General features: G+C 48.4%; 1 protein-coding gene across 2 annotated transcripts in view; it reads left to right on the top strand.

The window, feature by feature from the left end:
• Nucleotides 1–464: 464 nt before the first annotated feature.
• CA12 (carbonic anhydrase 12) overlaps nucleotides 465–27,140 on the top strand; it is a 59,800-nt gene continuing 33,124 nt past the window's right edge. The window contains exons 1-2 of one of the 2 annotated variants that reach the window (XM_008016338.3): nucleotides 465–700; nucleotides 6,690–6,710. In XM_008016338.3, coding sequence (XP_008014529.2) covers nucleotides 616–700; nucleotides 6,690–6,710 — 106 coding nt within the window. In that variant the 5' untranslated portion in view covers nucleotides 465–615. The remainder of the gene's footprint in view (nucleotides 701–6,689; nucleotides 6,711–27,140) is intronic. The other variant, XM_008016339.3, reaches the window with a different exon arrangement.

Raw genomic sequence — 27,140 nt, 5'->3', positions numbered from 1 at the left:
TTGCACTCCAGCCTGGGCAACAAGAGAGACTCCATCTCGAACAAACAAACGAAGGAAAACCTCCCGTCTCTGGCACAGCAAGCTCTGCGTGAATTACTTTCTCCATTGCAACTCCCCTGTCTTGATAAATGGGCTCTGTCTAAGCAGCGGGCAAGGTGAACAGTGGGCTGTTACAGGACCAGTGACAGACCAAGGGCATGCCACTGACGGGATCCCTAGACGCACCCTTCTGGATGTGAGGCAGGCGGATCTCACCCACGCCTGCCAGCAGCTCCTCGGAGAACTGGGTTCCCAGGTCAGCCCTGGCCCGGAGGAGCGCCGGGGACCCGCAGAGCGCGGCTGAAGTCAAGGCTACAACTCACCTAGGATCTGGGGCGCCAGCCCTCCGGTGGGCAGGGCGTTCTCCTCCCCCACCCCCTCCCCGCACGATGACATCAGTGTTTGGGGTTGAGTTGCTCCATAAAAGCAGCCCGGGGGAGCCAGGAGAGCGAAGGGCGGACGTGCTCGCCACGGCACCCGGGCTGCGCGCACGCGGTCCCTGTGTGCGGCTGCAGCGTGAGCGGCCACCGGGAGCCCCCGGGACAGCCCGCGCCCGCCGTGCAGGAGCCCGCGAAGATGCCCCGGAGCAGCCTGCATGCAGCGGCCGTGCTCCTGCTGGTGATTTTAAAGGAACAGCCTTCCAGCCCGGCCCCAGCGAACGGTAAAGTTTCCGCCTGCTTCTTTCCTAACATCCTGAGCGCTCAGCCGCCCCTGGACTGAAGGCTCTTCAATGATAAAGTAAAATCTTTGCTGGGGGGAGCAGGGAAGGTGTAGTACCAAATAGCACAGTCTCAAGAAAGGATGCTCCGTTTTCCTTTGCTAAGGTTGGGGCTGGAAGCACTTTGCTTTCTAGTGGCGGTTGGCGCAGATTTAGTGTTAAAATGTTTGCGTGTACTCCCGAGCAACGCCAGCTCTGAAGATGTGGCTTGCGAACTTGCTAACCGGGGAGGAGATGCAAAGACAAGATTTAAAACAGTGTTCCCCCGATCCACGTTTGAAAGTAGAGGTGACTGTGGCATTCTGAGTGGGGTAAGCACAGAGAAAGGTTTGCTGTGCCCCTGTGCAGAATCCGCAGACAGTGGTAGGCGCTTTTCTTTGGAGAACAGGATCTTTACCGTTAAGTCTTACCTACAAGTCAAAGGGATGATGCATCCCATTCTTAATCATTGTTTTTCTCCAGGAGGGCTCTACTATGCTGAACGTACATGTGTGTGCACGTACACATGCATGCGCGCGCGCACACCCCCCCCCCCCACCTTATTTCTGATTGTAATTAGAACACTAAATCCCAAAGGGCTAGAGGCTGAGGGACTGGGTGGAGGCTGAGTGGGGTGGCAGGAGGAGGTGGCAGGGGGGACCCGAACTGTGGGCTCATGCGGGGCCAGTGAGCTAACATGTGTACAGCCAAGACTGGTTCCTTAATCTTTTGGAATAAGAAAGTGATTTTGGACCGAAAGTGATTTTAATGGCTGAAAATGGATTCTTCCTGGCTAGGCAGCAGTGGTGGGAAATACGTCCTGCTCAGCAGCATAAAAGCTCTGAGCCTCCTCTCTTGGAGGTCACGGTGCCCATGGGGAAGGGCAGGGGAGCCAGGCTTTGGATAACTCTTAATTAAATTCCAATCGACTAGCTGGCATGATATGTTTGATATTATCTCCCTCATCTGGTCAGGGAGAAACAGAAGGTAGGTGGGAGAAAGGAGTGACGTAAAAGTGAAAATCAAGTTTTAAAACCACAAACTTTACATGTATCCTCCTTTTACGCAAGGTTCACTGAGACCAAAGTTTCCCTGGAAATCTAAACTGCTCCAAGACAAAAGGGAGAAACAGCCATTAGTTGGCCCTCTTTCCTATAGCTGGTTGCTCCTCTCACTCTGGGGCAACTCCCCCTCCCCTCTCTCTCTTTTCCTGCCTTTCCCTGTTCTCCTGCCTCCCTCCCTCCTCTTCCTTTCTTCCCTACTTTCCTTGCTCTTCCTCTTCCTCTTCCTCCCCTCTCCCTTTCCCTCCTTCCTATCTCCTCTCCCAATTCTCCAAGTTGGGATTGGGGAAGCTTGCAGTCAAAACTCCACTTTCACCTCACTCTGAGGAAGGAGCCTGCCTACCCCTGGGTTCTAAGAACACAGCTTTTATTCTGTAAATTCTCATGCAGCTTCCTCGGGTTTTTAACTGCCTTAGAGGACAGGTCAAAGCAAAAATCACTGAGGTGTAGAATGTCAGTATGAACCCAAAGTTGGGGGTGGAGAGGAGTTAAGCAGAGTAATGGGGTCAAAGTGCGGTCTGCCCTCTGCCTGGTGCATTTAAACTTCCAGCATTGGAGAATGTTCAAGAACAATGTCAGGGGCCCAGGAGGGAGCATAATAAGGTGAAGTCAAGTGTCTTCTGGAGAAACCCTTGGAATTCTTAGTTGCCATGGCTTTGGGGGGACATTTCAGTGAATTCTGCAGAGCTTGCTCTGCGCAAACCTGGTGTGGAGAGCCAGGCAGTCTTGGGCTACCCAGGTGATGTTTACTCAGGGAAAGTTCTAGCACCCAGCACAAGAAGCAGGCAGGGCCCAGGACCTCTGATATGGATCTTGGTAAATATCATTTTCTCAGGCATTCCCTCCAGGGGAACCTCCCTGCTCAGTACCAGCTGGGGCTGCAGGTTCTAACAGGCTTCAGGTTGAGCCTCCCAGGTTTCCCAGATGGAACAGATAACCTTCCTTTGGAAGAAAACTATTCCCTTCCAGGAAGGGCCTGCTCCCTCAGGATGCCACCGAGGCCTTGGTCTGGCCTTGCCTGTGGAATCAGTTTAATCCTGTTAAGCCTTCTGTTCTTACAGCTAGAGGTGGGGAACCAGGGGGTGCAATTCCTGAGTAAAGCACACTTTCATGCACATGCACACACACACACACGCACACACACACTTTTAGAAAGTCTTCCTGAGGTCAGATCTGAGCTGGGGCCCTGATCCTCACCCGATGAACCCCCTTGACTCGCCTTCCTCACCTTCATTTTACAATGCCGCTTCTCCCCTTCTCCAGCTCCTGAGCCCCTCCAGACACTGCCATTTATACCCAACGTGCCAAGTCTGGAGTCCCAAGCTGGCTCACTCACAGAGAGGAGGGCAGGGAATGTTGCTCTGAAGGCTGCTGCCTTTCAACAAGTCCCCAGTTCTATGTCATCACTGAGACCTCACAGTCCCAGGTGTCAACTCTATGACTTTTATCCCTGAACTTTCCGGAGTGTGATGCTGAGGCCTCATCTGAGGATGGGAGCTCCAACAATAGAGAAAACCTCGATTAGCAAGCTCTGGGGAGGGTAGAAGAAGATGTAGGGTGTAAGGCTGTGATTTGAATGAGAGCAGGTGCAATGCAAACTGCTGGCAAAGCAGCAGTGCTCAGACAGCAGTTGTGTTTCTAGTGGCCTCCAGGGTCACTGGAGTGGCCTGTGCCTCCTCAGGGGAAAAGTAAGGGTGAACTCCTCTGTTACTTGTGGAATTTTACATCCTGGGCCTGCAACCGTTCTGCTTGCTAAGAAGTAATGATCTGGCGTATTATATCTCTAAAGTCCGGGATTACATCTTACTAGTGAACCCCTCACACAAAAGACTGAAGAAAAATGTCCGGAAGCGGTTTTACGTCTTCTATAGCTTGGTTTTAAAGAAATGCTTTCTTTATTTTTTTTCATTGTTGTTTCAGCAAAGGGATGAGCAGTAAACTTGGGGGTCACATACAAGTTTGGTTTCCCTGTGGTTCTGAACGTCTTCATCCAATTACTAATTCAAGGGAGGTTGATCTTGGACCCTCAACTCTCAATGTGCCCATAGCTGGTTTCAGGGGGGTCTGTGGACCTTCTGAAATGAATTGTATATAAAAATGTGTGTATCTAAGCTTAGGGATTTTTTTTTTTTTTTTTTTTTTTTTTTGAGACAGAGTCTTGCTCTGTCGCCCAGGCTGTAGTGCAATGGCACGATCTCAACTCACTGAAACCTCTGCCTCCTAGGTTCAAGCAATTCTCCTGCCTCAGCCTCTTGAGTAGCTGGGATTACAGGTACCTGCCTCCACCCCTGTCTAATTTTTGTATTTTTAGTAGAGACAGGGTTTCACCATGTTGGCCAGGCTGGTCTCAAACTCTTGACCTAAGGTAATCCGCCTGCCTCAGCCTCCCAAAGTGCTGGATTACAGGCCTGAGCCACTGCACTCAGCCAGCTTAGGGACGTTTTTATTGGGAGAGGTCCATAATACTCATCAGATCCTCCAGGGGCTCTGGACTCCTCCACTTAACTACTCCAAAGATTGAGGAGATTTGAAGATTCCCTAAGTTCACGGCACTAATGGTAAATTAATGGTAAATGTGGTGGGACTCCTCTTAACGGGAATATGATATTGGGCAGGACACTTCACCTTGGTGGACTTTTGTTTCCTCACCTATATATAGGAGATGGGCTATGAGTGAAAGAAAGAGATCTAAACTCTTCCTCTTCCAGAGTGGGATGTCAATAAATAATTCCCAAACCTAAAACAATCAAGGTAAAACAGTATTAGCATGTTATATGGAGATATGGAGATAATAGCAAAAGATTCATTTTAAAAAGATCCAAAGTGGTTGCTCTAGGGAGCCGTACATGGTTAGGGAATGTCAGGGAACTGAGGTTTTTGTTAAACAGCCTTGGAGAACCATCTGACTTTTTAAACCATGTGCAAGTGTAATTTGATAAAAATTACCAATTACATTTGAAAATTAAAAATGAAATTAATTACAAACACGGAGGCAAAGAAATGGAACAGAATAACAAAAAATATGAGATTTAACCAGCTTAAAAAAAAGAAGGCAAGTTCACTTTTTAACTTTTAAAAAACACAATTTGCTTGAGTAGGAAATGCCAGGAGTGATAAGTGACCAGATTACTTGTCAGTTAAGTTTTACTGCAAACTAATTCCCACGAGAGAAACGCTTTTCCATCAGTACCCTTGTGGGCCGATAACCACGGAGACCCTGGGAAAAGTTGGGAGGGAGGGATTTAGGAGTTGCACAGTCCCCTCATTGGATGAGTCCCCTGAGACACACAGTGGGATGCGTCTCTACTCAGGGTCCCCTCCTCGGAGATGAAGAGGAAGGCCGGCAAGCAGGGTCACAAGAGCACAGTTCTGCACTTGTGAAAAATACCTTTTTGACATAGGAACGAAGAACCTTTATGCATGAAGGGTGTGGAGTGGGAAGTAGTAGGTGACTTTTGTTCTATTTCTGGCAGGACTTTGCCTACACATTCCTACTACCCCTGGAATTCTAACTCAGATGTGGATAGCAGCTTCCTCAAATAGAACCTTTTCCCCAGCTGGGTGCTGTGGCTCATGCCTGTAATCCCAGCCCTTTGGGAGGCTGGGGTGGGCAGGTCACTTGAGCCCAGGAGTTTGAGATCAGCCTGGGCAACATAGCGAAACTCCATCTCTATGAAAAATACAAAAATTAGCCAGGTGTGGTGGTGCGCACCTGTAGTCCCAGCTACTAGGGAGGCTGAAGTGGGATGATTGCTTGAGTCCGGGAGGTTGAGGCTGCAGTGAGCTGCGATCACACCACCGCACTCCAGTCTGGGTGACACAGTGAGACCCTGTCTCACAAAAAGAAAGAAAGAGAAAGAGAGAGAGAGAGAAAGAAAGAAAAAGAAAGGAAAGAAAGAAAGAAAGAGAGAGAAAAAGAGAGAGAAAGAAAGAAAGAGAAAAAGAGAAAGAAAGAAAGAAAGAAAGAGAAAGAAAGAAAGAAAGAAAGAAAGAAAGAAAGAAAGAAAGAAAGAAAGAGAAAGAAAGAGTGGGAGGGGGAGAGAGAGAGAGAGAAAAAAAATGTAAAGTGTGAAAAAGCAAGACACAGAACCCTATTTCCAGTGTGCCAATGTTTGTGTGAGGAGAAAGTGGGCGATCAGTGCGTATGTGTGTGCAGCCAGGCTGTGAAAGGGCTCCCTATCATCTGCTAACCTCCTTAATGGAAGGCTTCTAATGGAAGCAGGGAAGATAGGGTGGGAGGAAGAGCTTTCACTGTATATACCCTTTGATGGCTTTTGGGTTTTGAGCCACATGAAATTATTGCCTATTCAGATAATAAAGTTTAGCTTCTCTAAGATGTCTGGAAGGCACCTACTCAATCCCCCTCCTGCTTCTATGAGCCCCTGCATGAACCAACTGCCTGTGCTGCTGTTTGGAGCACAGTTGCCCTGAGAAGCTGATGTTCTGATGCTGACTCAGAAAAAGTTTTAATTTGTCCGGGAGTGGTGGCTCACGCCTGTAATCCCAGCACTTTGGGAGGCCAAGGTGGGTGGATCACCTGAGGTCGGGAGTTCCAGACCAGCCTGACCAACATGGAGAAACCCCATTTCTACTAAAAATACAAAATTAACCGGGCGTGGTGGCACATGCCGGTAATCCCAGCTACTCAGGAGGCTGAGGCAAGAGAATTGCTTGAACCCAGGAGGCAGAGTTTGCGGTGAGCTGAGATTGTGCCATTGCACTCCAGCCTGGGCAACAAGAGCAAAATTCCACCTCAAAAAAAAAAAAAAAAGTTTCAATTTCTGGGCATCGACCTCCTTTTCAATTTCACTCATATCAAAACAAAATCTGTAGTATTTTCCGTTACTCATCTGGTTCCATTGTACTTACTTACTGTGTTTTGTTCTTTGTAGGTTCCAAGTGGACTTATCTTGGTAAGTAGAGATTTTAAATACTTTTTTGTTTAAAAGAAAACAGAAATGGTTGTATTTAATGAGAAATACAGAAACTTCATGCTCTGTGGAGGTGATTTTGAGGGATCAGAAGAACAGTTCTGGTATTCTAGAAAGAGAGTACAAAGGCATTTCCTGGGAACACTTCAACTTGGGTTGCGTACCACACTTTCTCCAGGCAGGAGAGCCTGCTCCAGACACTGGACTGTCAGTCATAGCGTCAAGCCTTCAGATTCCTGCAAGGATTTCTACCAAACCTCCAAGATTCGGAGGTAACTTGCCCCACCTCCAGACTGCAAGGGTCCTGGGCAGGAGAGAGCCTTTCTCCCTTGCAGGACACATATCCTATAATAAACAAAGAAGAAAGGGATCCTTTCTGAAAGTTTGGCTCAGGTCCCAGAACTTAAGCCGTCAGTATGTCTAGAATTAACTTCTTGTTGCCATGATTGTAAGCTAGCGATGGATGAAGGGGTGTTGGTCAGTCCTTAGTGAAAGGGGGATGCTTGTCTTAAATGGAGAGAGAGGAACACGAAGTGTGCTTGTTGCCCGGGCTTTCTGTGGGACTGTCTTAAGAGCACGTTAGCCCCGTCTGGCAGACCTGCCAGAGAAGCAGCTGGAAATCAGCTTAGCTGGAGAGTTGCAGTGAATTAGACATTGGTCACTGGCTGGAATGGATGTGGCAGGCCAGGCACCCGAGTCCCCTGGCAAGTGCGGGAGTGTTGATAATGTCTTGTTGGGGCACAGCCACAGAAGATGCATAAGACCGATTGTTTTGGTAGCAGAAGGGTGGAACTGACTCACTGGCATGGGAGACATTTTAAGCAAGTAGGGATGTGATCAAAGTTAAAGCCACGGGATGCAATGGCTGTGGGTGGGGACAGGCGGGAAGTTGATGACTACAGTGCAAGCACCGTCCAGAGAAAGATCTGATACCAATTTGCACAGGTCAGCCTTTGGAGGTTCACCAGCCCAAGATGCATAGAAAAGTCACTAAACTGACCAACCAGCTACCTACAGGCCAAGGTCCCCTCAGCCCTAGCACTGCATGGCTCCGTTATTTCTAACATCCCTTATGTACGTATTATGTGCACAGCCCATTGCCAAGTGGGTGGGTAATAGAAGGGTAGGCTGTGGTCCGTAGCTGGGAATTACTTAAAGCTCACAATTCAAAGCAGAACATAACAGGTAATAATAACATCATAAACAAATGCTGCAGAGCTCTGAGTGCTCAAAGGAGGATGAGTGTGCTAGGGCTAGATGGTCAGGGAAGGCTACCTGGAGGAGGAGGGCTTTCACCTGGGCCTTGGAAGATAAGGAGGATTCGGTGAGCAGGGAGGAGGTGTGGTTGGCTAAGGCGATAATGGTATCACATGAGCAGAAGCAAGAAAGAGTAAGGTGGTGTTCGAGGAAAGCATGTGGAAAAGGGTTTATAGGGGAGTCACTGGCTCTAAGGTCAGAGAGATAGGCTGGGTCAAACAGGGGAGGTGTGGAGGGGCAGGGCAGGCCTTTCCCACTTTGTCGTGCTCCTGGAGGGGGCAGGGCAGGGAGTCAGTCTGTGTTTTAGGAAGAGTTACTTGGTGGTAGGAGGTGGAGGGGGAAGGATGGGAGGGAGGTAGGAAGGTGTTCGGCCTTTGGAGAAACCCAGTTACGTGTCTTCACATCCAGTTTATAGTGGTGGCAGTGAGGGGGAAGGCAAGGCCAGAACAAGAGATCTGACAAAGTGAGAATGGCAGGTTCTGTGTGTGGGAGGTGACAGGCATGGAAAGAAGTGGCACTTGGGTTCTGGGCTTTATTCCGTATGATCCCCAGTGAGCCATTTCAGCCCTGGGACCTTACTTTCCCCATCTGGAACCTGGGTGAGGGGTTGTCTAGACCAGTGTTTCTCAGACTACGGCTTGGGGTCACCCACATCAGGATCACCTGGAATGCTTCCCCAAAATGCAGATTTCTAGGCCTTGGGCTAGGCCTGGGAAAGAGAGGGAGCCTGAAAAACCTGTATGCTTAACACACTCCCCGACTGACTGTTAGCTGCACTCTCTCAGAGAATCACTGACCAATGGTTCCCAAGATCTGTCCAGCCAGATCAAAGGAAACTTGCCCACCTCTTCTGCTGGCCTCTCAGGTATGAGAGAAGCACAGATCACATCTCCACGGGGTCCTGTCTCTCTGTTACAGCCCACCTGGGCAGAATGAGATGGCGACAGGGAACAGAGACATTGTGTCAAGGTGTGGGAGGAAAACCTTTTTTTTTTTTTTTTGGAGTCTCACTCTCACCCAGGCTGGAGTGCAGTGGCGTGATCTTGGCTCACTGCAACCACTGCTTCCTGGGTCCAAGCAATTCTCCTGCCGCAGCCTCCCGAGTAGCTGGGATTACAGATGCCCGCCACCATGCCCGGCTAATTTTTGTATTTTTAGTAGAAACAAGGTTTCACCATGGTGGCCAGGCTGGTCTCGAACTCCTGGCCTCAAGTGATCCGCCCACCTCAGCCTCTCAAAGTGTTGGGATTACAGGCGTGAGCCACTGCGCCTGGCTGGGGAGAAAATCTTAACTTCATCATGACGTGGTGTTCACCGAGGGCGGGCTTCTCAGTGCAGCCACATTGACCCATCCAGAAGCATTTCTTCCTGACCACTAGCTCTGGCCAGCCCTCTGTCCCTCTTGCCCCGCACAATTAGAGCAGCTCTTTGCTGAGGAAGCAGAGGGCAGAGTCTAATGACGCATGAACATGCATGGGGTAAGCACAAAGGCAAGTCTGGTTTTTATTAGTGACACGGGCACATGTGATGTGGAGTCAGCCCTCAGAGGGGACGTGTAGAAGAGGACAGAAGGAAGACAGCTAAGGAGGCAAACTCCTCCTGAGGTCCTGGCTAGCTCCTCCTTACGTCCTGACTGGCAGCTGGTACCTGTGCTCAGAGTTGCACAGGTAGACAGAAGGCCCAGCATAAGTGCTGGAGGGAAACAGTTTCCAAGCAGTAAGGGCCGCACTGAATGGGGCAAGTCCAACCAAAGGCTCCGTGCCGGTATTCCTTGGGTGCAGAACTCAACTTCTCTGCACGTACACTGCTGAGTCATTCTCCAGGGGCCTCCTGCTGTCTGGCACACAAGGTATGGTAAGACTTCTAAAAGTACAAAGAAAGGGAGTTCTACCCCTACATCCTCATAGCTGAGTCACCAGGCTGACTGCATGGATAGCTCCTCCCTGGAGAGAGGACGACCATCTGACTGCCAAGATGGGGCCAGCACCACCTCTTTGCGCTCCTCCTAGGGTGCTGAAGCAGCAGTTGAAAGTCTGCTGGGCTTAGCATGGCTGAGGTGGCATCACTAGAGCGGGGCTGGGGATGATGTGACATGGACCCTCCCTGCCGGAAATCAGTCCCACATCAATCCCGCTGAGCCTGGCAGCTTCACTTACTCTGAACTGAGGGCAGCTGCAGGTCAGGTTGTCATATGAGCTGAGGACAAACTCTAGCCAGCTAAGGTATCAGAATATGTGCCCTGTGTGGGATGAAGATGACCAGAAGGAGGCAGGAAGGGTTGTGGGCAGGTTCAGGTCCTTGGTGTAGGTGCTGCAGTCAGTTTTTGAGCATTCATCCAGCTGTTTGCTTATGGGCTACACACTTTTCTGTATTTCATATTCAATAAAAAGAGTTAAAAAGTTCCAGCTGGCTGGGACACTCATCCTTACACTGACAGCTTTTTTAGTCCTTCCCCAAGAAAAAACCAAACCAAACCAAACCAAAACAAAACCAAAAAAAACCCCAAAAACAAAACAAACCAAAAAAAAAAAAAAAGACCCAGTGTGTTCAAAACACAGCAACCAGAAAGAATGACTGTATTGGAGCTAGACCCGAGCGCACATCATGCGATCTGAGGATGGGCGCGGTGTTTCATCCCTGATGATATCAGATACTGGCTTGCTGCTTCTTGGATGTAAGCTGGTTGAGAAACAGATGAAAATCCCTGTTTGCTCAAGATCTGGGAATTCTTAAAGGCGATGGGATGGCAGAAGAACATGGATGACAAGCCTTTCTCCTGCAGGGTGCACCAACCCCTGTCACAGCCCCACCCGGCACCTGCGAGACCAGTCCCTCCATCCTGTTCAGGAAACCATGGAAAGAGGGTGGCCTGGCCGGGGATGCCGGGCAGCTGGCTGTGGCTGTGGCTGTGGCTGTGGTGGCACCTGCTTACAGGTCAGCCTGCCCAGTTCTCTGTTGTGGCGGGCCGGCCCTCGTAGCCCTCGGCTGTGGCAGGACTCGGTGTGACCCTGGCAGCGCTGTGCATTCCTTGTGCTGTGCTCCTCGGTTCCTCTCCCAGAAAATAGATTGTCCGTCTTAAAGAATTTCCTTTGGAAATCAGGGTGAGATCCTCCATTGGGGCAAACCTCATTCTCATGTCCCGAAAGTCCTCCAGGCCCGTGCCTCCACCTGCCTTCTGTCCTGTATCTGGAAATATTTAGTTTCTGTAATGAACTTTCTTGGGGCTCCAGACACCCTTTCAACCTCTTCCCACACAGAACTAGAAATGGAATACATGAAAGGAGGCCAGGAAGCAAACTCTTGACTTTCTATTCTTCAGCAGTGGTAAGGGCACTGTGTGACCTCACACCTGAATTGCAATATAAAAAGCAGGCTGCAGTGAGGGCTCAGGGGAGAACTCAAAACAGCAGAGAGCACCTGCAATTAATAGACCAAGGGCTCTTGTCTCTATCAAAGTAGAGAGGCTTGGCCATCTCAAAACACTCCAGCCACTTCTTGCCACGTCCAGCTGCCATCCTGAGGATGAATAAGGGTACAAAGTACTCTTAGGAGAGCCAGAAAACGCCAGACATATTTTTCTTTTTTTTTTTTTTTTTTTTTTTTTGGAGATGGAGTCTTGCTCTGTCGCCCAGGCTGGAGTGCAATGGCACGTGTTGGCTCCCTGCAACCTCTGACTACCAGGTTCAAGTGATTCTCTTGCCTCAGCCTCCCAAGTAGCTGGGATTACAGGCGCCCACCACCACGCCCGGCTAATCTTCATATTTTTAATAGAAATGGGGTTTCACTATGTTGACCAGGCTGGTCTCAAGCTCCTGACTTCGGGTGATCCACCTGCCTTGGCCTCCCAAAGTGCTGGGATTACAGGCATGAGCCACTGTGCCCAGCGCAGATATGTTTTTCTTTTCTTTTCTTTCTTTTTTTTTTTTTTTTTTGAGACAGGGCTTTGTCGCCCAGGCTGGAGTGCAGTGGCATGATCTCCGCCTGCTGCAGCCTCCATCTCCTGGGCTCAAGGGATTCTCCTGTGTCAGCCTCCCAAGTAGCTAGGACATGTGCCACCATGCCAGGCTAATTTTTAAATTTTTTAGTAGACACAGGCTATGTTACCAGGCTGGTCTCAAACTCCTGGCCTCAAACGAGCCCCCCACCTTGGCCTCCCAAAGTGTTGGGATTACAGGGGTGATTGCCGTGCCTGGTTTTCATACCAGCACGCCGAAACCCTATCCCCAAGTCCCACGGATTTTTGCTGAGGGTAGCGATCCGACCTCCTATCTTGGATTAAATCTGTGCTGTAGTTCCAGTTACTTCTAATTGAAGTTGTGACATTAGGGTCTGTCTGGATGTGGTAAGGCCTGCCCACTCATAGTTACTTCTCATCTTTCCTGAATTGCAGAATTGGGGTTTGTGCGTATCCTGGAGGCTCTCGGCCTGTGGCTGCCAAAACGCCTACATTTTGGTGTTCACAGCTGGCCTCACCAGCTGAGTAAAAACAGGGAAGCTAGCATTAGTTCCTAAAGACAGGCATAGTGGAACAGAGGATGAGGCAGAAAACCAGGAGGAAGAAGCAGAAACTCTACAGACCCCAGAACCAGGCGACCTCCATGGACATATCTGCTAGGCCTTTCTGTCTGTGGGCCTTAGGAAAGTAACGACTTCTCTGAGCCTTGGTTCCTTGGCTACACGATCAGAGTCATGGCGTCTACATCAGTGGTTCTCCAAGTGTGGTTCCTGGGCCAGCTGCATCAGCATCACCTGAGGCCAAATGCAAATTCTCAGCCCATCCCAGGCCCACCTCCTAACCAGAAACTCTGGGGAGCTGGGCCCAAGAATTTGTTTTAACAAGTCCTCCAGGTGATTCTGTTGCTCACTCAAGTTTGAGAATCCCAGCTGTGCTCCAGAGGGTTGTGGTAAGGATCAAATAAGATAACACATGGCGAGAGGCTCACACAGGGCCTAGCACATCCTCACAAAGCTGATTGTCATGTCTTTCTCTTTGCCTCGCAGAGCTATGGTGCAGATTAAATGAACTAATATGGAGGGAAAGGCCTTGTAAACTCTACAGCACCAAACACCTGAGAGCTCTATTTTTGTTAGGAGGGGTTCTGCTTCTTCACACTTTTCTGAATTGTGAGTTTTTACAGCCAGGAAATACTCCTTTTACATTTTGAATAAACAAAAGGTATTTCCTTTTTGAGTAAGAAAGGAATGTAAAAAACACAAGGACTGCAAGCTCTTGTCCCAAGGGTCTCACAGGCCAGAATGTCCTTTCTAGCCTGGTCCTTCAGACCAAGGGGAAGTCAGGTCTCATCTCCCTGGTGCCTTCCTGGAATCCAGGAACCAGATATCTGGTTCCATAACCATGGCCGCCTCAGCCATGCTCCTGAAGACTCCCAGAGATCAGGCAAATCCTCTGCTTCCCTATCTAGCCCATGGGGGCTGAGCCTGGTTTGGGGCTCAGGAGTAGAGGCCTGAGCCTAGGAAGAAACTTGGGGTGAGCTATTTGGGTTCTGAGCTACACCAGCCTAGCCCCATGCAGCGCCCTTTTCCCACTGGGGCAGCAGCAAGCCTTGGAGCCGCAGGTGCAGCAGGCTGGCAGGTGAGGAGGAAGGAGGAGCTGGGGGGCTGTCCTGCCAGGGCCCTTCAGGCCTCTGGCTGTGCTCCGACTTGCTACCTGCAGGTCTTGAGTCCTGGGCATTCAGGTGACAGCAGGGCACGGCTTCTCCAAGAGCCGGCCAGAGCCTTTGGCAACCTGTCCCCTTAAGAGGAGGAGCCAGTGAGCTGCCCTGTGAACCTGCTCAAAAGAAAGCTTTCAAGCAAAAAGCCTGAATTCAAAGCATGAGTGTGAAGGTGGCTGCAGGCAGGAGGGAGAAAGTCCTGGTTTCCCATGAGGAAGAGAAGAGGTCAGAGAATGTTTCCACAGGATCCTGCAGTCTCAGAAGGAGCAGGGGCCTCTTTCCTGGTCCGTAACTCTCTTCCTCTGCAGGGGCAACTGCTGGGTGAAGGGTGTAGGCACCACGGTGGAGCCCAGGCACCATGGCCAGACTCTTCCAGGGGCCACACCATCAGGCCAAGAAAGAGAGATTGCACCTGCTACAGTCAAAGGTCCTGTTTTATTGGTTCTGAGATGTCCGCTTTCCCCACATTTTAGCATTTCTGAAGTTGAGATATATCGTGTTATCAACTGCATCGAGAAGCAATGAAATATGGTAGCTATTCCACAAATACAGAGGAGCACCATGTTAGATGCTAAGAACACACAGAAAGGGGCTGAAATGATTAATTTCAACAATACCGAAAACAGTGGAGGCAAAACGGTATAAAAATACGGCCAGTGTGCACCTGGTCTGACATAGCACAGAAGTGTGATGGGGAATCATGTCAGATCTTGAACTACAGCTTTTTCCAACTTGCACTTAATTCACGGTTCACATATACCTTTTGGTGATGTTGGGTCATTATCACAAGTATGTAAAAACAAAGTAATTCAGGCACCAGTTTTTTTAGTTTATATAAGTATTCATTTAAGGAGAAAACTTTCTAATTACCTGACAAGCATTCAATTTATGCCAACCAGGAAGGAACAAATACTAGCTGCCACCTCCTTGAGTCTATAAAGGTTGACTCAGAGCTGGTGTAACTCCAAATACATGGATCACTTAGCTCATCTTAACTTTTTAAACAATTTTGCAATTATTAACTTGTGACTAGGTCAGTTATATGGATTCTGGGTGAAATGGATGCAGCCCATCCAGTTCTCAGAATGATACCTGCAGATTCAGGACAAATGGCACATGCTGCCCCCTCCTTCTAGGACACAGGGCTCTGCAAAGTCTCCTCGGTAATGATGACAGTGAGATTTCCTTACATAAGGTCATGGTGGCATTGGCAAGTGGGGCCTGGTGCCTTCCCAGGGTGGCCCCTTGTTGGCACACCACTTTTCTGGAAACTCCATCAGGAATGGAGAAAGGAGAAAAGATGGAATTCTCAATGTCGTGGAACAAAGTTTTGAAGCAAGTATGAGGCAGTGTTTACTGTTTACTCTTTTGGCTTTGGTCACCAGGAAGCCTAGAGGCAAACTGATGTCTCCAACCTGAGCAAATGTCTATTCTTCTATGACCTGTAAATCTAAAGAAGCCACGTTGGCCGGGCGCTGTGGCTCACGCCTGTAATCCCAGCACTTTGGGAGGCCGAGGCGGGTGGATCACTTGAGGTCAGGAGTTCAAGACCAGCCTGGCCAACATGGTGAAACCCCATCTCTATTAAAAACACAAAAATTAGCTGGGCATGGTGACAGGAGCCTGTAATTCCAGCTACTAGGGAGGCTGAGGCAGGAGAATCGCTTGAACCTGGGAGGCGGAGGTTGCAGTGAGCCAAGATCGCGCCATTGCACTCCAGCCTGGGTGACAGAGCGAGACTCCATCTCAAAAAAAAAAGATGCCAAGCAAGGCAGCTCACACCTGTAATCCCACCAGCACTTCAGGAGGCTGAGGTGGGCAGATCAACTGAGGTCAGGAGTTCAAGACCAGCCTGGCCAACATGTGAAACCCTGTCTCTACTAAAAATACAAAAATTAGCCGGGTGTGGTGGCATGTCCCGGTAATCTCAGCTACTTGGGGAGCGGAGGCAGGAGAATCGCTGGAACCTGGGAAGCAGAGGCTTCAGTGAGCCAAGATCGTACCACTGCACTTCAGTCTGGGCGACAAAGCAAGAGTCCATCTCAAAAAATAAAATAAAATAAATAAATAAGCCACCTTAGCGTTACCCTTCTAGCTTGGGGATCTTATTTCCTGATCCTGAGCCAAAACCTTGTAACAAATAGATTTCTGGATTTTCATCTAGAAAGAGCCTTAGACTAGTGGTATCCTCCATTTCACCACTCTTTTATTCTACCTTCCCCCACCACATGGATACCATAATTTGAACAGTTTTTAAACAAATTTATATAGTAATGAAATGGTTTAAAATTTCCCACTTGTAATTAATCAAAGGCAGATGTAAAAACCAACCAAAGTTTTCAACTTGCCTGAGATAAATGGTTCACATTCATTCCACAAATATTTATTGAGTGAATACTAAGCGCCAAATATTGGACTAAAGAAACGGATAAGTATAGGTGCTCAGGAAATGGTTGACAAGGCTTGGTCCCTACCATCATAAGACTAAGAATCTGGAGGACACAGCAAGTAAGCAGGGCCTTACAGTACAGAGGAGAGAGACCTCACCCAGTATTTTGGAGGAAAGGATTAAAGAAGGCTTCCTGGGGGAGGTGATGTCCAAGATGAGACCTGAAGGACATATGAGAGCAAGCCAGGCAAAGGGCAGGGGATGGGACAAAGGGACAGCCTGTGCAAAGAAGGAAGCTGCTATGTTCTGGAGATTACCGAGGACCTCAGTGAGGAGGGAAGGGGCTTGGGGCCAGAGCGTGAGGAGCTGAGCCAACCAAAGAGCTGGGACCTCGTTCTAGAGGCAGCAGGGAACTGCAGGACCTGCTTTTTTTTTTTTTTTTTTTTTTTTTTTTTTTTTTTTTTTGAGATAGTCTCATTCTGTTGCTCAGGCTGGAGTGCAGGGGTGCAATCTCAGTTCACTGCAGCCACTGCCTCCCAGTTTCAAGCAATTCTCGTGCCTCAGCCTCCCGAGTAGCTAGGACTACAGGCGCGCGCCATCACGCCCAGCTAATTTTTTATATTTTTAGTACAGATGGGGTTTCACCATATTAGCCAGGCTGGTCTCAAACTCCTGACCTCAAGTGATCTTCCCACCTTGTCCTCCCAAAGTGCTGAGATTACAGGCGTGAGCCACTGCCACTGGCCCACTGCTGGATCTTCTAAGTAGAACACTGACAAACTGGGATTAGCATTTTAGGAGGATCATCCCAGCTGCAGGTGGAGAATGGATTGAGTGTGAAACCCTGGAGGAAGGGAGACCAGAGGGATGTAGGGGGAAAGGGAGAGGATCTGGACCAAGGGAGGAGCAATAGGTGTCCTGACCTTTTGATATAATTGGGCCAGAAATGTAGATACCCAACATTGCAATTGCCTGGAGCAGCCTGATTGTGGCTGAATGCCCTGTCTCTGCTGGGCTTCACAAAGTATTCAAATAGGCACCCAGACAGCCATTATTGCCTAGGTGGGCTCCAGGCAGGGGAGGGGAAGCTCATGTCACTAAGCCCTGCCCCTGTCTACAACTGAGGCCAGGAAAGCTCAGAACTGCCAGGTGGCTCCAGCAGCCTGAGGAGTAGAGTCAGAACTTGGGCCTCTTGACCGCTGCCTGGTGCTCTTTCCCAGTCCTTTGGTGGATGCTTGTTTTATGCCAGGCACGGTGTGCCCTGCACTACACCTCATGCCATTGAGGAAATGCAGGGATTTTTTTTAACAAGTAAATAGTATAGATTTGCCAGGAACAAATTATGCCAAGTTCACTTGCTTTTCTTCTCTCTTCAGGATCAAAGGCTTAGCAGTTAAAGAAAACACAATAGACTTCATACCTGTTGACACAAATAAATATTTTACACCGTTCGTTGTGACATGCTCATGGGAAATGTGGATCAAAGACCAGTGTGGCCGGGTGAGGTGGCTTACGCCTGTAATCCCAGAACTTTGGGAGGCTGAGGTGGGAGGATCACTTGAGTCTAGGAGGTTGAGGCTGCAGTGAACTGTGATTGTGCCACTGCACTCAGCCCCGGCAATGGAGAGAGACCCTGTCTCAACACAAACATACACACACACACCAGTGCAGTTGCTAGGAAAACAAAATAGAATCCAGTCCTTGTTGCTGTCAGCAGCACGGGGCTGAAAGAAGTGCAGGGGTTCCTCCAGGAACAATCTGGAAACAGTGCCCTCAGGAACACGTCTTAGGAAGAGGTCGGGTAGCAGAGAGAGTGCGGTGATTAGCACTGGACAGGACCACATTAGAAGAGGGAACACAGAGGAGAGGCCATGCACAGTGCAGAGGCATACGCCAGAAATGTGCCTGGACGATGGGCCAGGACTGCAGGGCCTGGGCAGCAAGCCGTGATTCAGTGAGCAGATATCATGTGAGAGCAGCACACTGCCAGGCAAGAGTCCAGGCTGCAAAGACTGATGGAAGAGGAGCACCCACACCCCCCTATCTGTGTTCATCTGCATATGTGTTTGTACTCTTAGATGTGTCTGTACTCACACACACTCACAGCTCCATCTCCTGTGCAATTTAACTGGGACCCAGCCTCTCAGCTGGTTTCCAAGTTACTCATATGTGCCTTTATAGCTCACTGCTTGGAACCGTGCTTGGGTGAAATCTTAAAGAGACTCCTTGTGGCAGTTTCCTAAGAGTCTCCCACTGTTTTTTGTTTGTTTGTTTGTTTTTCTAGAGACAGGGTTTCACTGTTTCACTGTGTTGCCCAGGTGAGTCTCGAACTCCTGGGCTCAAGTGATCTACCTGCCTTGGCCGCCCAAAGTGCTCTAAGATTGTGAGCCACCACACCTGGCCAAGTCTCCCCACTGCACCACCCACCCCCCCTTTTTTTGAGACAGAGTTTTGCTCTTGTTGCCCGGGCTGGAGTGCAATGGCGCGATCTCGGCTCACTGCAACCTCCGCCTCCAGGGTTCAAGCGATTCTCCTGCCTCAGCCTCCCAAGTAGCTGGGATTACAGGCATGTGCCACCAAGCCCGGCTAATTTTGTATTTTTAGTAGAGACAGGGTTTCTCCATGTTGGTCAGACTGGCCTCGAACTCCCAACCTCAGGTGATCTGCCCACCTCGGCTTCCCAAAGTGCTGGGATTACAGGCATGAGCTACCGCATCCGGCCAAGTCTCCCACTCTTGATAAGCCTTTTAGTGGAATGCTTAACTTGTACATCAGCAAGGATGAAGCAGGGAGCGACTCATCACTTAGTCGGACTGTATCTGCACAGATGCCTGGTCAGAAAACTTGTTATGCCCTGGTAAAAAGTTAAGAATTACAGGCATCAAATGTTTCCTGCCACATAACGGTCCCATGATGGCATGGGTACTTCTTGGGTTAATAATCAAGTGTTGGCTTTCCTGCAAAGGCTGATTTTCACTTGTCAAATGATCATTGCTGAATTGTTTTGGTCAATCGTGGTTTTAGAGCTTGAGCCTGCTGCATGCACAGCAGTGTTCTAGGACTTCCAAGAGGAACAGGGGGTGAGCAAGGAGCCATTTGTACCCTCGAGGAGAGTTATCTAGAAGGAGGGTGTGTCTGCACAGCCTAGGGGTCAGCATCCCCACAGCAGCTGCATAGGCAGATAAATGCACACAGCCTGGCCCAGGGGAGGTGCTCAGGAAACACTTGTTGATGAATGAGGAAAGAATGGGCTATTTCTCTATTTATTTTTGGCTCTGGGACTCAGGGAAGGCACCAGAGAGCAGGTGACACTGATCTGGGATGGTCGGATTTCAGAGGTGAAACTGACCTGAAAGGAACTGCCACATCACCATGTGCATCTCATTAGAAGTAAAAGGAGACATGTAGGAAACCTGAGATTTGTTTTTGGTGAAGTGACAGAGAGAATTTGCTCTAAAAGGTTGGAAACCAGCCCCTAAGAAAACAAGAAAGAATTGAGACCAATCAGCTCAGGAGGGCCTGGGACCCAGCATGAGTGAGAGTCTACCTTGTCTAGACTCTGCTCTTACGCAGTGATTCCTCACAGCACCTGGTGAGAGAGGTACTGCCATTCCATTTTGTAAGTGAGGCCCAGAGAAGTGAAGAAATGTGCCCTAGGTCACATAGCTAGTCGGTAGCAGAGCTGTGATTGGCAGGTTGGTCAAATGCCTGCTGTGATTGGCAGGTTGGTCAAATGCCTCCAAAACCCTCGACCTTCCTACTATCCTTCACGCATCTCTAGAGAAGAGACAGAAGTAGCCAGGATGAAGGTCTTCAGGTTTAAGAACTATGAAAAAGCAAAATATTTTTGTTTTTGTGGTTTTTTACTATAAAGGAAAACTTTAAATAATAGCAAGAGTGCTATAGGTCAGGTATCAGAAAGAACATCCTTATTGTGAAAGCTGTTAACGTGAAACATTGAGCCAGCACCAGGTCAACATTCAGGGGCCAGTCAACCTTCACATTAGTTCAGGCTCCATCCTGGGGAACTGCAGGAAGTTTCTGTCTTTTATCAGATCCCCTCTGTGGGTAATTTCCAGACTCCCCAGGAATTGTTCACAAAGTGGCTGGTTCTCCGCTGCCTCCAGCTCTGGACCGTTGTCCAGGGTTTATCTGCTGGTCACCTCTCACCACCATAGCCATTGCTACTGCCTGGGCTCTGGACCCTCCAAAGAGCATTGAGAGTCTGCTGTCGTGGAGGATGTGAACTGTCACGGTTCAGAACTCAGGCTTGCTACTCACTGGCAGTGTGACTTTGGCCATATTAGTCAATCCTTCTGTGCCTGGGTTCCCTTGTCTATTAAATGGAACATAGTCTCTATATCGTAACATTGTTACGCAGATTGCAATAATTAACACATGTTAAGCTTACAGAATGGCAGTTGATAAATTGTGGCCCATGGGTCAAATCCAGCCCAACACCTGTTTTATAAATAAATTTCTTTGGAACACAGCTATGTTCATTTGTTTGCATATTCTCTGTGGCTGCTTTTGGGTGACAATAGCAGTGCTGGTAGTGACAGAGACCACAGGGCCTGCAAAGCTTCAAAAACTTACTCTCTGGCCTTTTGCAGAAAAAGTTAGCCAACCCCTGATATAGAACAATGCCTGGGACATAGAAAGTGCTCATTAAATGGTAGCTTAAACAAAGAAACAGGAAAGAAACCTCACTAGTTCTTGGAGTTTAACAAAACTTGAATGAGGTCCTATGATGACTGCTTAGACAATGACAACCGAAAAGGAACATCTAACACAGCTGTTTGTGTGATCAGCGCTCCCTGAGGGCAGTGATCACGTCCGGCCTCCCCAATGCCAGGAGATGCTGCCATCATGCTGCGTTCCATGGACTGTAGTCCCTCCTGACTGTGTTCTCCCACCACTCTCTCCTGACCCAGAGAATGACTGACAGGGAGAATAGCCAACTCCTTCAAGATCAACCTCCGCTATGGGGCATGCTCTGGTTCCTCTTTCCTCACGGCCACGAGGGGACAATCACAATAGTTCAGTCTCGAACTTCCAGTCTCTTCCCTGTGGACATTTTGGGCAGGATAACTCTCTGTTGTGCAGAACTGTCCTGCGCATTGCAGGATCCTTAGCAGCCTCCCTGGCCTCTGCTCACTAGATGCTAGTAGCACCCTCCGGTTGTGACAGCTGAAAATGTCTTCAGACATTGCCAGTGTCCCCTGAAGGGCAAAATCGCCCCAGTTGAAAATCACTGGCTTAGTCTAAAATAACATCACAGGTGGAGCAACAGCAATCTGGTCTAGGATGGCTTAACTTCATCCTTAGAAAAACAGTGTTCTTTGCAAAGGCACAAACCTGCTAAAGATGCATCCAGTTTGTATTATTGTATCATTAAACAGAACGCAGAGCATCTCAGCTCGAAGCAGCAGCATCTGGACTGCTCCATCAGGGGCTACACTTCCGCTGGGCAGCTCCCCGCCTCACATCTGTGTAGCTAGGAGGGTCTATCAAAGAGCTGCCTTCCATAGCCCAGAGAGGGCCTCCCGCAGAGTATGGAAGATGCTTACGAATCCCCCCACCCCTGGCCCCATGCTAGCTTTCCAGCTTCACTGTATTTACATCCGACGCCACCTTAAGTGTCAGGAAGAAACTGTTGACAGCTTTAAAATAATAGTTTATTCACCGATTCCTTTGTTCTCTCCTCCAGTCTTTAATGAATCCCTTTGTGGGCTGGTCACAGGGAACCAGAAACAGAGCCCTTACCTTCAACGGGCTGGTAGGTGAGGGGGAGGTAGACATATAAGCAGGTGATTACAGTGAAGCACATTAAGTGCTATGATGATGTGTGCTGGTATTGTGTAACACAAAGGGGACAAATAACCTCAATTCGGGCACATACGTGGCTGTCAGCAAAGGCTTGCCTGAGGAGCTAATTCTGGAAACACACAGGAGTTAGCAGGGCATGGAGAATATGCGAGTATTTATGTGCATGGGTGGTGTGTGTTTTAGGGATGAGGATGGCATCCCATTGCAGGCAACAGAGGCCCCAGAAAGTAGGTGAGAGCACGTGGCCCAATTAGAGAATCAGCAGCCTAGTGTTTGAGGGGTGGTGTTGGGAGACAGTTCTCCTGGGTCTTTCATGTTTCAGCGTATCTGTGAACAGAGACACTAGACAGGTTTTGTTCCAGACTTGCTTTTAAAGAATGTTTATGTAACAAACAGTCTTAGATGATAGTGACAATATCTCCCTGCAGGGCAAAGAGCAGATTTATTTGCTGTCAGTGTAATAAAGATCATGTCTCCTTTCAGGGGTAAATGTTAGACAGGTTTGCTAGCTGCCACCTTTAAAAGACTGAGGTTTCCCGAACCTTGAGTTCCTCAGCCAATGATGCTGAGCAGTTTGCATGTGCCAGCATCACTTGGTCCACATATCATTCTGTGGAATTGTGGCTGGGGAAACAGGTGCAAATGTTACTCTGGCTACTGCTGTGAATATTAAACTGAGGTCCTATGATGACTGCTTAGACAATGACAACCTGAAAGGAACATCTAACACAGCTGTTTGTGTGATCAGTGCTGCCTGAGGGCAGTGATCACGTCCTGCCTCCTCAATGCCAGGAGATGCATCCTTTGTCTCTGACCCAGGCATCTCATGTCTTCTGCCAATATCCATGAAACTAGCAGACTAACTTGTTAGCTGTAAGCAGGATAAAAGCTCTGACCCTCCACACTTGTGGACAGGTGACGAGTAGGGAAAGCAAAGCCTGGAGAAGTGAGTGGGATTGTGAGGGTCTTGTGTGCTACATGACAGAGCTTGACATTTATCTCAAGGAACCACTGAAGAATTTTCAGCAGAAAACTGTCTGGATCTAGTGTGCACTGTTGTGGAGAGTGGAGAGCTAGAGGGTGAACTTGGAGAAACACGGCCAATGAGGGGTACAGCTGTGGGGCAAGTGGTCTGAACAAGGGCTGTACCAGTTGGGAGAGTGGTGGCCAAGTTTAAAACAAACTTCGTACTACCCTTGATAGCATTTTTTTTTTTCTTATCCAGGATTCAATCCAGATAGCATTTATCTGTGTTCTCTCTTTAGACCTTTTATGCCCTTGACATTTCTGAAGCATGTAGAACAGACCTTGTAGCACATAGCATATAGATCTTATAGAATGTCCCTTGATTTTTATTTGTCTGAGGGTTTCTCAGGACAGGAGTGAGGATGTATGTGTATATATATGTGTGTGTATGTGTGTGTACATATATATGGTTAGGGTTAGGGTACATATACATATACACAGTAGAGTGCGAGAGAGAAAGCAAGTGTGCAAAATATTAACAACTGGTGATTCTAGGTGATGGCTGGAAGTGAGGGTTGAAAGAGAGGAGAGAAACGAGTTAGCTGTGATCACCAGGCATTTGGTGTGGTGGGTGATATTACCAGCTGACATAGAGAGTTGAGGGGAGCTTTGGAGGGAGGAAGGGGGAGGAAAAGATGGTGAGTTTGGTTATTTTAAAAAATGATTTGTTTGCCTGAGTCCCCTTCCAGCCACGTCTGGTTTCAGGATCCCATGGATTATCCAAAGGGGGTACCCAGTAGGCAGGTGGTCTGGAGCTCAGAGGAAACCTGGGCAGGGGTAGCTGTGGTATTGAAGCCATGGGAGGGGACAGCTTCGCCCCAGGGGAGTGTGTCTGTAAGAAGGAGAAGGGGCCAAGATAAAACCACCGTGACAGCTGGCATTGAGGGGCAAATGGCCACAGAGATCTGAGAAAGGGCAGGGAAATGGGAGGACAATTCAGCAAAGCAGGGTCCCCAGAAACAGAGGGTTCAGAAATCGGGAGTTGGGGGTTAGTGCCACCAGGGTCAAAGGCTGCATGAAGTGCGAGGGCCGAAGAATCTATGTGGACTCAGTGGGACGTGGGCGTGGAAGAGCAGGGAGGTCTGAATGGGAAGTGGAGGCACAGATGCGGGCAGGCACACAGTTCTTTGAAGATGCTCAGCTGAGGAGACGAGAGTAATCAGGTCAGGGACAAAAAGGGGTACCCGCCTGAGGAAGTAGACATTGGATGTCCATGGCTGAGAGTTAGTTCAAGGTCACATTCAATTTAGATACCCCAATTTCCCCCTGGCCTCCTGTCTAAATGCCACATCAAGTCATGGCTTCCCACCTACTGCTTCACACTCTTCACAAAGGTGAGTGCTGGGAAGGCGGATGGGGAGAGGGAACGTTTTCTTGTCAGCCAGGGGAGACGGCAGTACCGGTGATGAAAAGCACCTGTGACATTTTCAAGTCTCTCTCTCTGCCAGGAAAGGAGCCTGTCACAAAAGCAGCCTCTGCCCACAGTATTGGCTCTCCCACTGGTTTCCTGTGAGCGCCAGGGAACATTGCTATATCACCCTGTGTGGAATATGGCTTTATGATCATGAACATTTGAAGTTCTCTTTTCACTCAAGAGCTTGTCGCAAATCATAGCCTCGTTGACCCCAGGCCCTCATTTTCTGGAAACCAGGCTGTGTTTTCTCCATCTTCCTTTCCTTCCAGCTGCCTCGCAGCACTTTGCCCCGCTTATTTTCTAAAACTCAAACAGGAGAAACACCAACATTTTATTTCGGTCAATAACGATTTTACACAAGAGAATCTGTAGCAATTTAACCAGAGTCAAATATTTAAACTACAATGAAATGCAATCCCACGAATGAATAACCAAATTGTGGTACATCCATAGAATAGGATATTATGCAATCATAAAAAGGCATGAAGGCCATTTGTATTCCATAGAAAGGAATGCTACAGCATGGATGAACCTTGGAAACAGGATGCTCGATGAAAGAAGCCACCTGCAATTGACCATATATTGTATGATTCTGTTTGTATGAACTATCCGGAAGAGGCAAATCCACAGAGGCAGAGAGCAGATCAGTGGTTGCCAGGTGCTGAGAGCAGGGAGAGTGGGAAGGGACTACTTCACAGGTATGAGGTTACCTTTGGGATGATGAAATGTTCTGGATCTAACTAGGGGTAATGTTTGCATAACGTTGTGAATATACTAAATTTTACTAACGGTAGTTTTATGTTCTATGTATTTTCCCACAATAAACAATTAATTTTAAAAAAAGAAAAGAAAGCAACTTCGCCCTGAGACCAGAGAGAAAAAGGGCCTGGCTCTGCTCACAAGAACCACAAGGCCTTCAATGTGATGAGGGTTTCACAGCAGCTCTTCTCTGCTTTGACTGCACATGAGAATCATGTGGGCAGTTTTTTAAAGCCCCTCTCACCTCAACACCAAGACCAATTAATCCTGATCTCGGGGACTGGGGCTGGGAGCAAAATCAGGAGCTCTTGGAGATTCCAGTGTGTAGCCGCAGTTGAGGAATATGGCTCTGGGCTAGGGGTTCTCCACATGTGGTTCCTGAACCCAGCAGCAGCAGCAGCACCTGGGAATGTGTTAGAAGTGCAGATGCTGGGGCTCTGTCCATGAAGTACTGAATCAGAAACTCTGAGGGTGTGGCCCAGCAGTCTGTGTGGGAACAAGCCCTCTAGGAGGTTCTGATGTGTACTCAAGTTCTGGCAACCACTATTCGAGTCTAGGCCAAGTAAACGACAAGAGTTTTTCTCAACCAGTGAGTAGTCACTGAGCATCTGCCATAAGTTTGGTTCCATAAAGGGTGTCGTGAAAATAAAAAGACCTATCCCAGCTCCTCTCAAGCATCTGGTGGGTTAGATTCTTGGAAAAGAAATGGTGCATTAAAATGAGAGGAGCCTTTCTATGGCTAAACAATATTCTATTGTGTGTCTGTGCCACATTTTGTTTATCCATTCATCTGCTGATGGACAATTGACTTATTTCCACCTTTTGGCTAATATAAATAATGCTGCTATGAACATGGGTGTACAGGTATCTCTTGAGTCCCTGCTTTTAATACTTTGAGATCTATACCTAGGATTAGAATTACTGGATCAGGCGAGGTATGGTGGCTCACACCTGTAATCCCAGCACTTTGGGAGGCCAAGGTGGGTGGATCACTTGAAGTCACAAGATCGAGAGTGGTGAAACCTCGTCTCAACTAAAAATACAAAAATTAGCCAGGTGTGGTGGTGTGTGTCTGTAATCCCAGCTACATGGGAGGCTGAGGCACAAGAATTGCTTGAACCCAGGAGAGAGAGGTTGCAGTGAGCTGAGATCACACCGCTGCATTCCAGCTTGGGCGACAGAGCGTGAGACTCAAAAAAAAAAAAAAAAAAAAAAAAAAACAAGGACTGCTGGATTATATGGTAATTCTATTTCAACGTTTTAAGGCACCACCAAACTATTTGATGTTCCCACCAACAATAAATGTTTGAGATAATGAAAAAGTTCTGTTATGTATATTTTACTACAATTTTTTATTTTTTATTTGAAACACTCAGTCACTCAGGCTGGAGTGCAGTGGTGCAATCTCGGCTCACAGCTACCTCTGTCTCCTGGGTTTAAGCGATTCTCCTGCCTTAGTCTCCCAAGTAGCTGGGACTACAGGCACGTGCCACCATGCCTGGCTATTTTTTGTATTTTTAGTAGAGACAAGGTTTCGCCATGTTGGCCAGGCTGGTCTCGAACTCCTGGCCTCAGGTGATCTGCCTTCCTTGGCCTCCCAAAGTGCTGGGATTACAGGCATGAGCCACTGTGCCCGGCCAACAGTTTTTAAAAAGAGATTAAGCCATGAAAACATGGTTAGAAAAGGAAGTTATGTTTCTCATGGTCAACACTGAATAAAAATTACTTCAAACACCATGTTTAATCATGTAAATGTTATGCATATAACAGTGCATGAAAAAGATGGTTTCTGCAATCCTTTCCGTGCAGAGATGGTTACTGGTCCTTGCCTGAGGCGGGAGCCCCCTATTTTGAATATTGCGTTGAAGAAAGATAGAGCAGGATGTCTTGCGAGGGCGGTGGCTACAGGGCTCTGCTGTGGACTTAGCACTTTCACATCTAGTACGATTCCTCACATGAATTGGCCAAGGAAGATGAAGGAGGATAACACGTGTTTAGCACTGAGGAGGGGCTCAGGCCTGGCTAGTTTTCATGACAGGGGTTAGGCTGTTCGCATGTCCGCAGTT

The sequence above is a fragment of the Chlorocebus sabaeus genome, chromosome 26, assembly GCF_047675955.1.
Source record: "Chlorocebus sabaeus isolate Y175 chromosome 26, mChlSab1.0.hap1, whole genome shotgun sequence".
NCBI lineage: Eukaryota > Metazoa > Chordata > Mammalia > Primates > Cercopithecidae > Chlorocebus > Chlorocebus sabaeus.
This window is presented reverse-complemented; position numbering and strand designations above follow the sequence as displayed.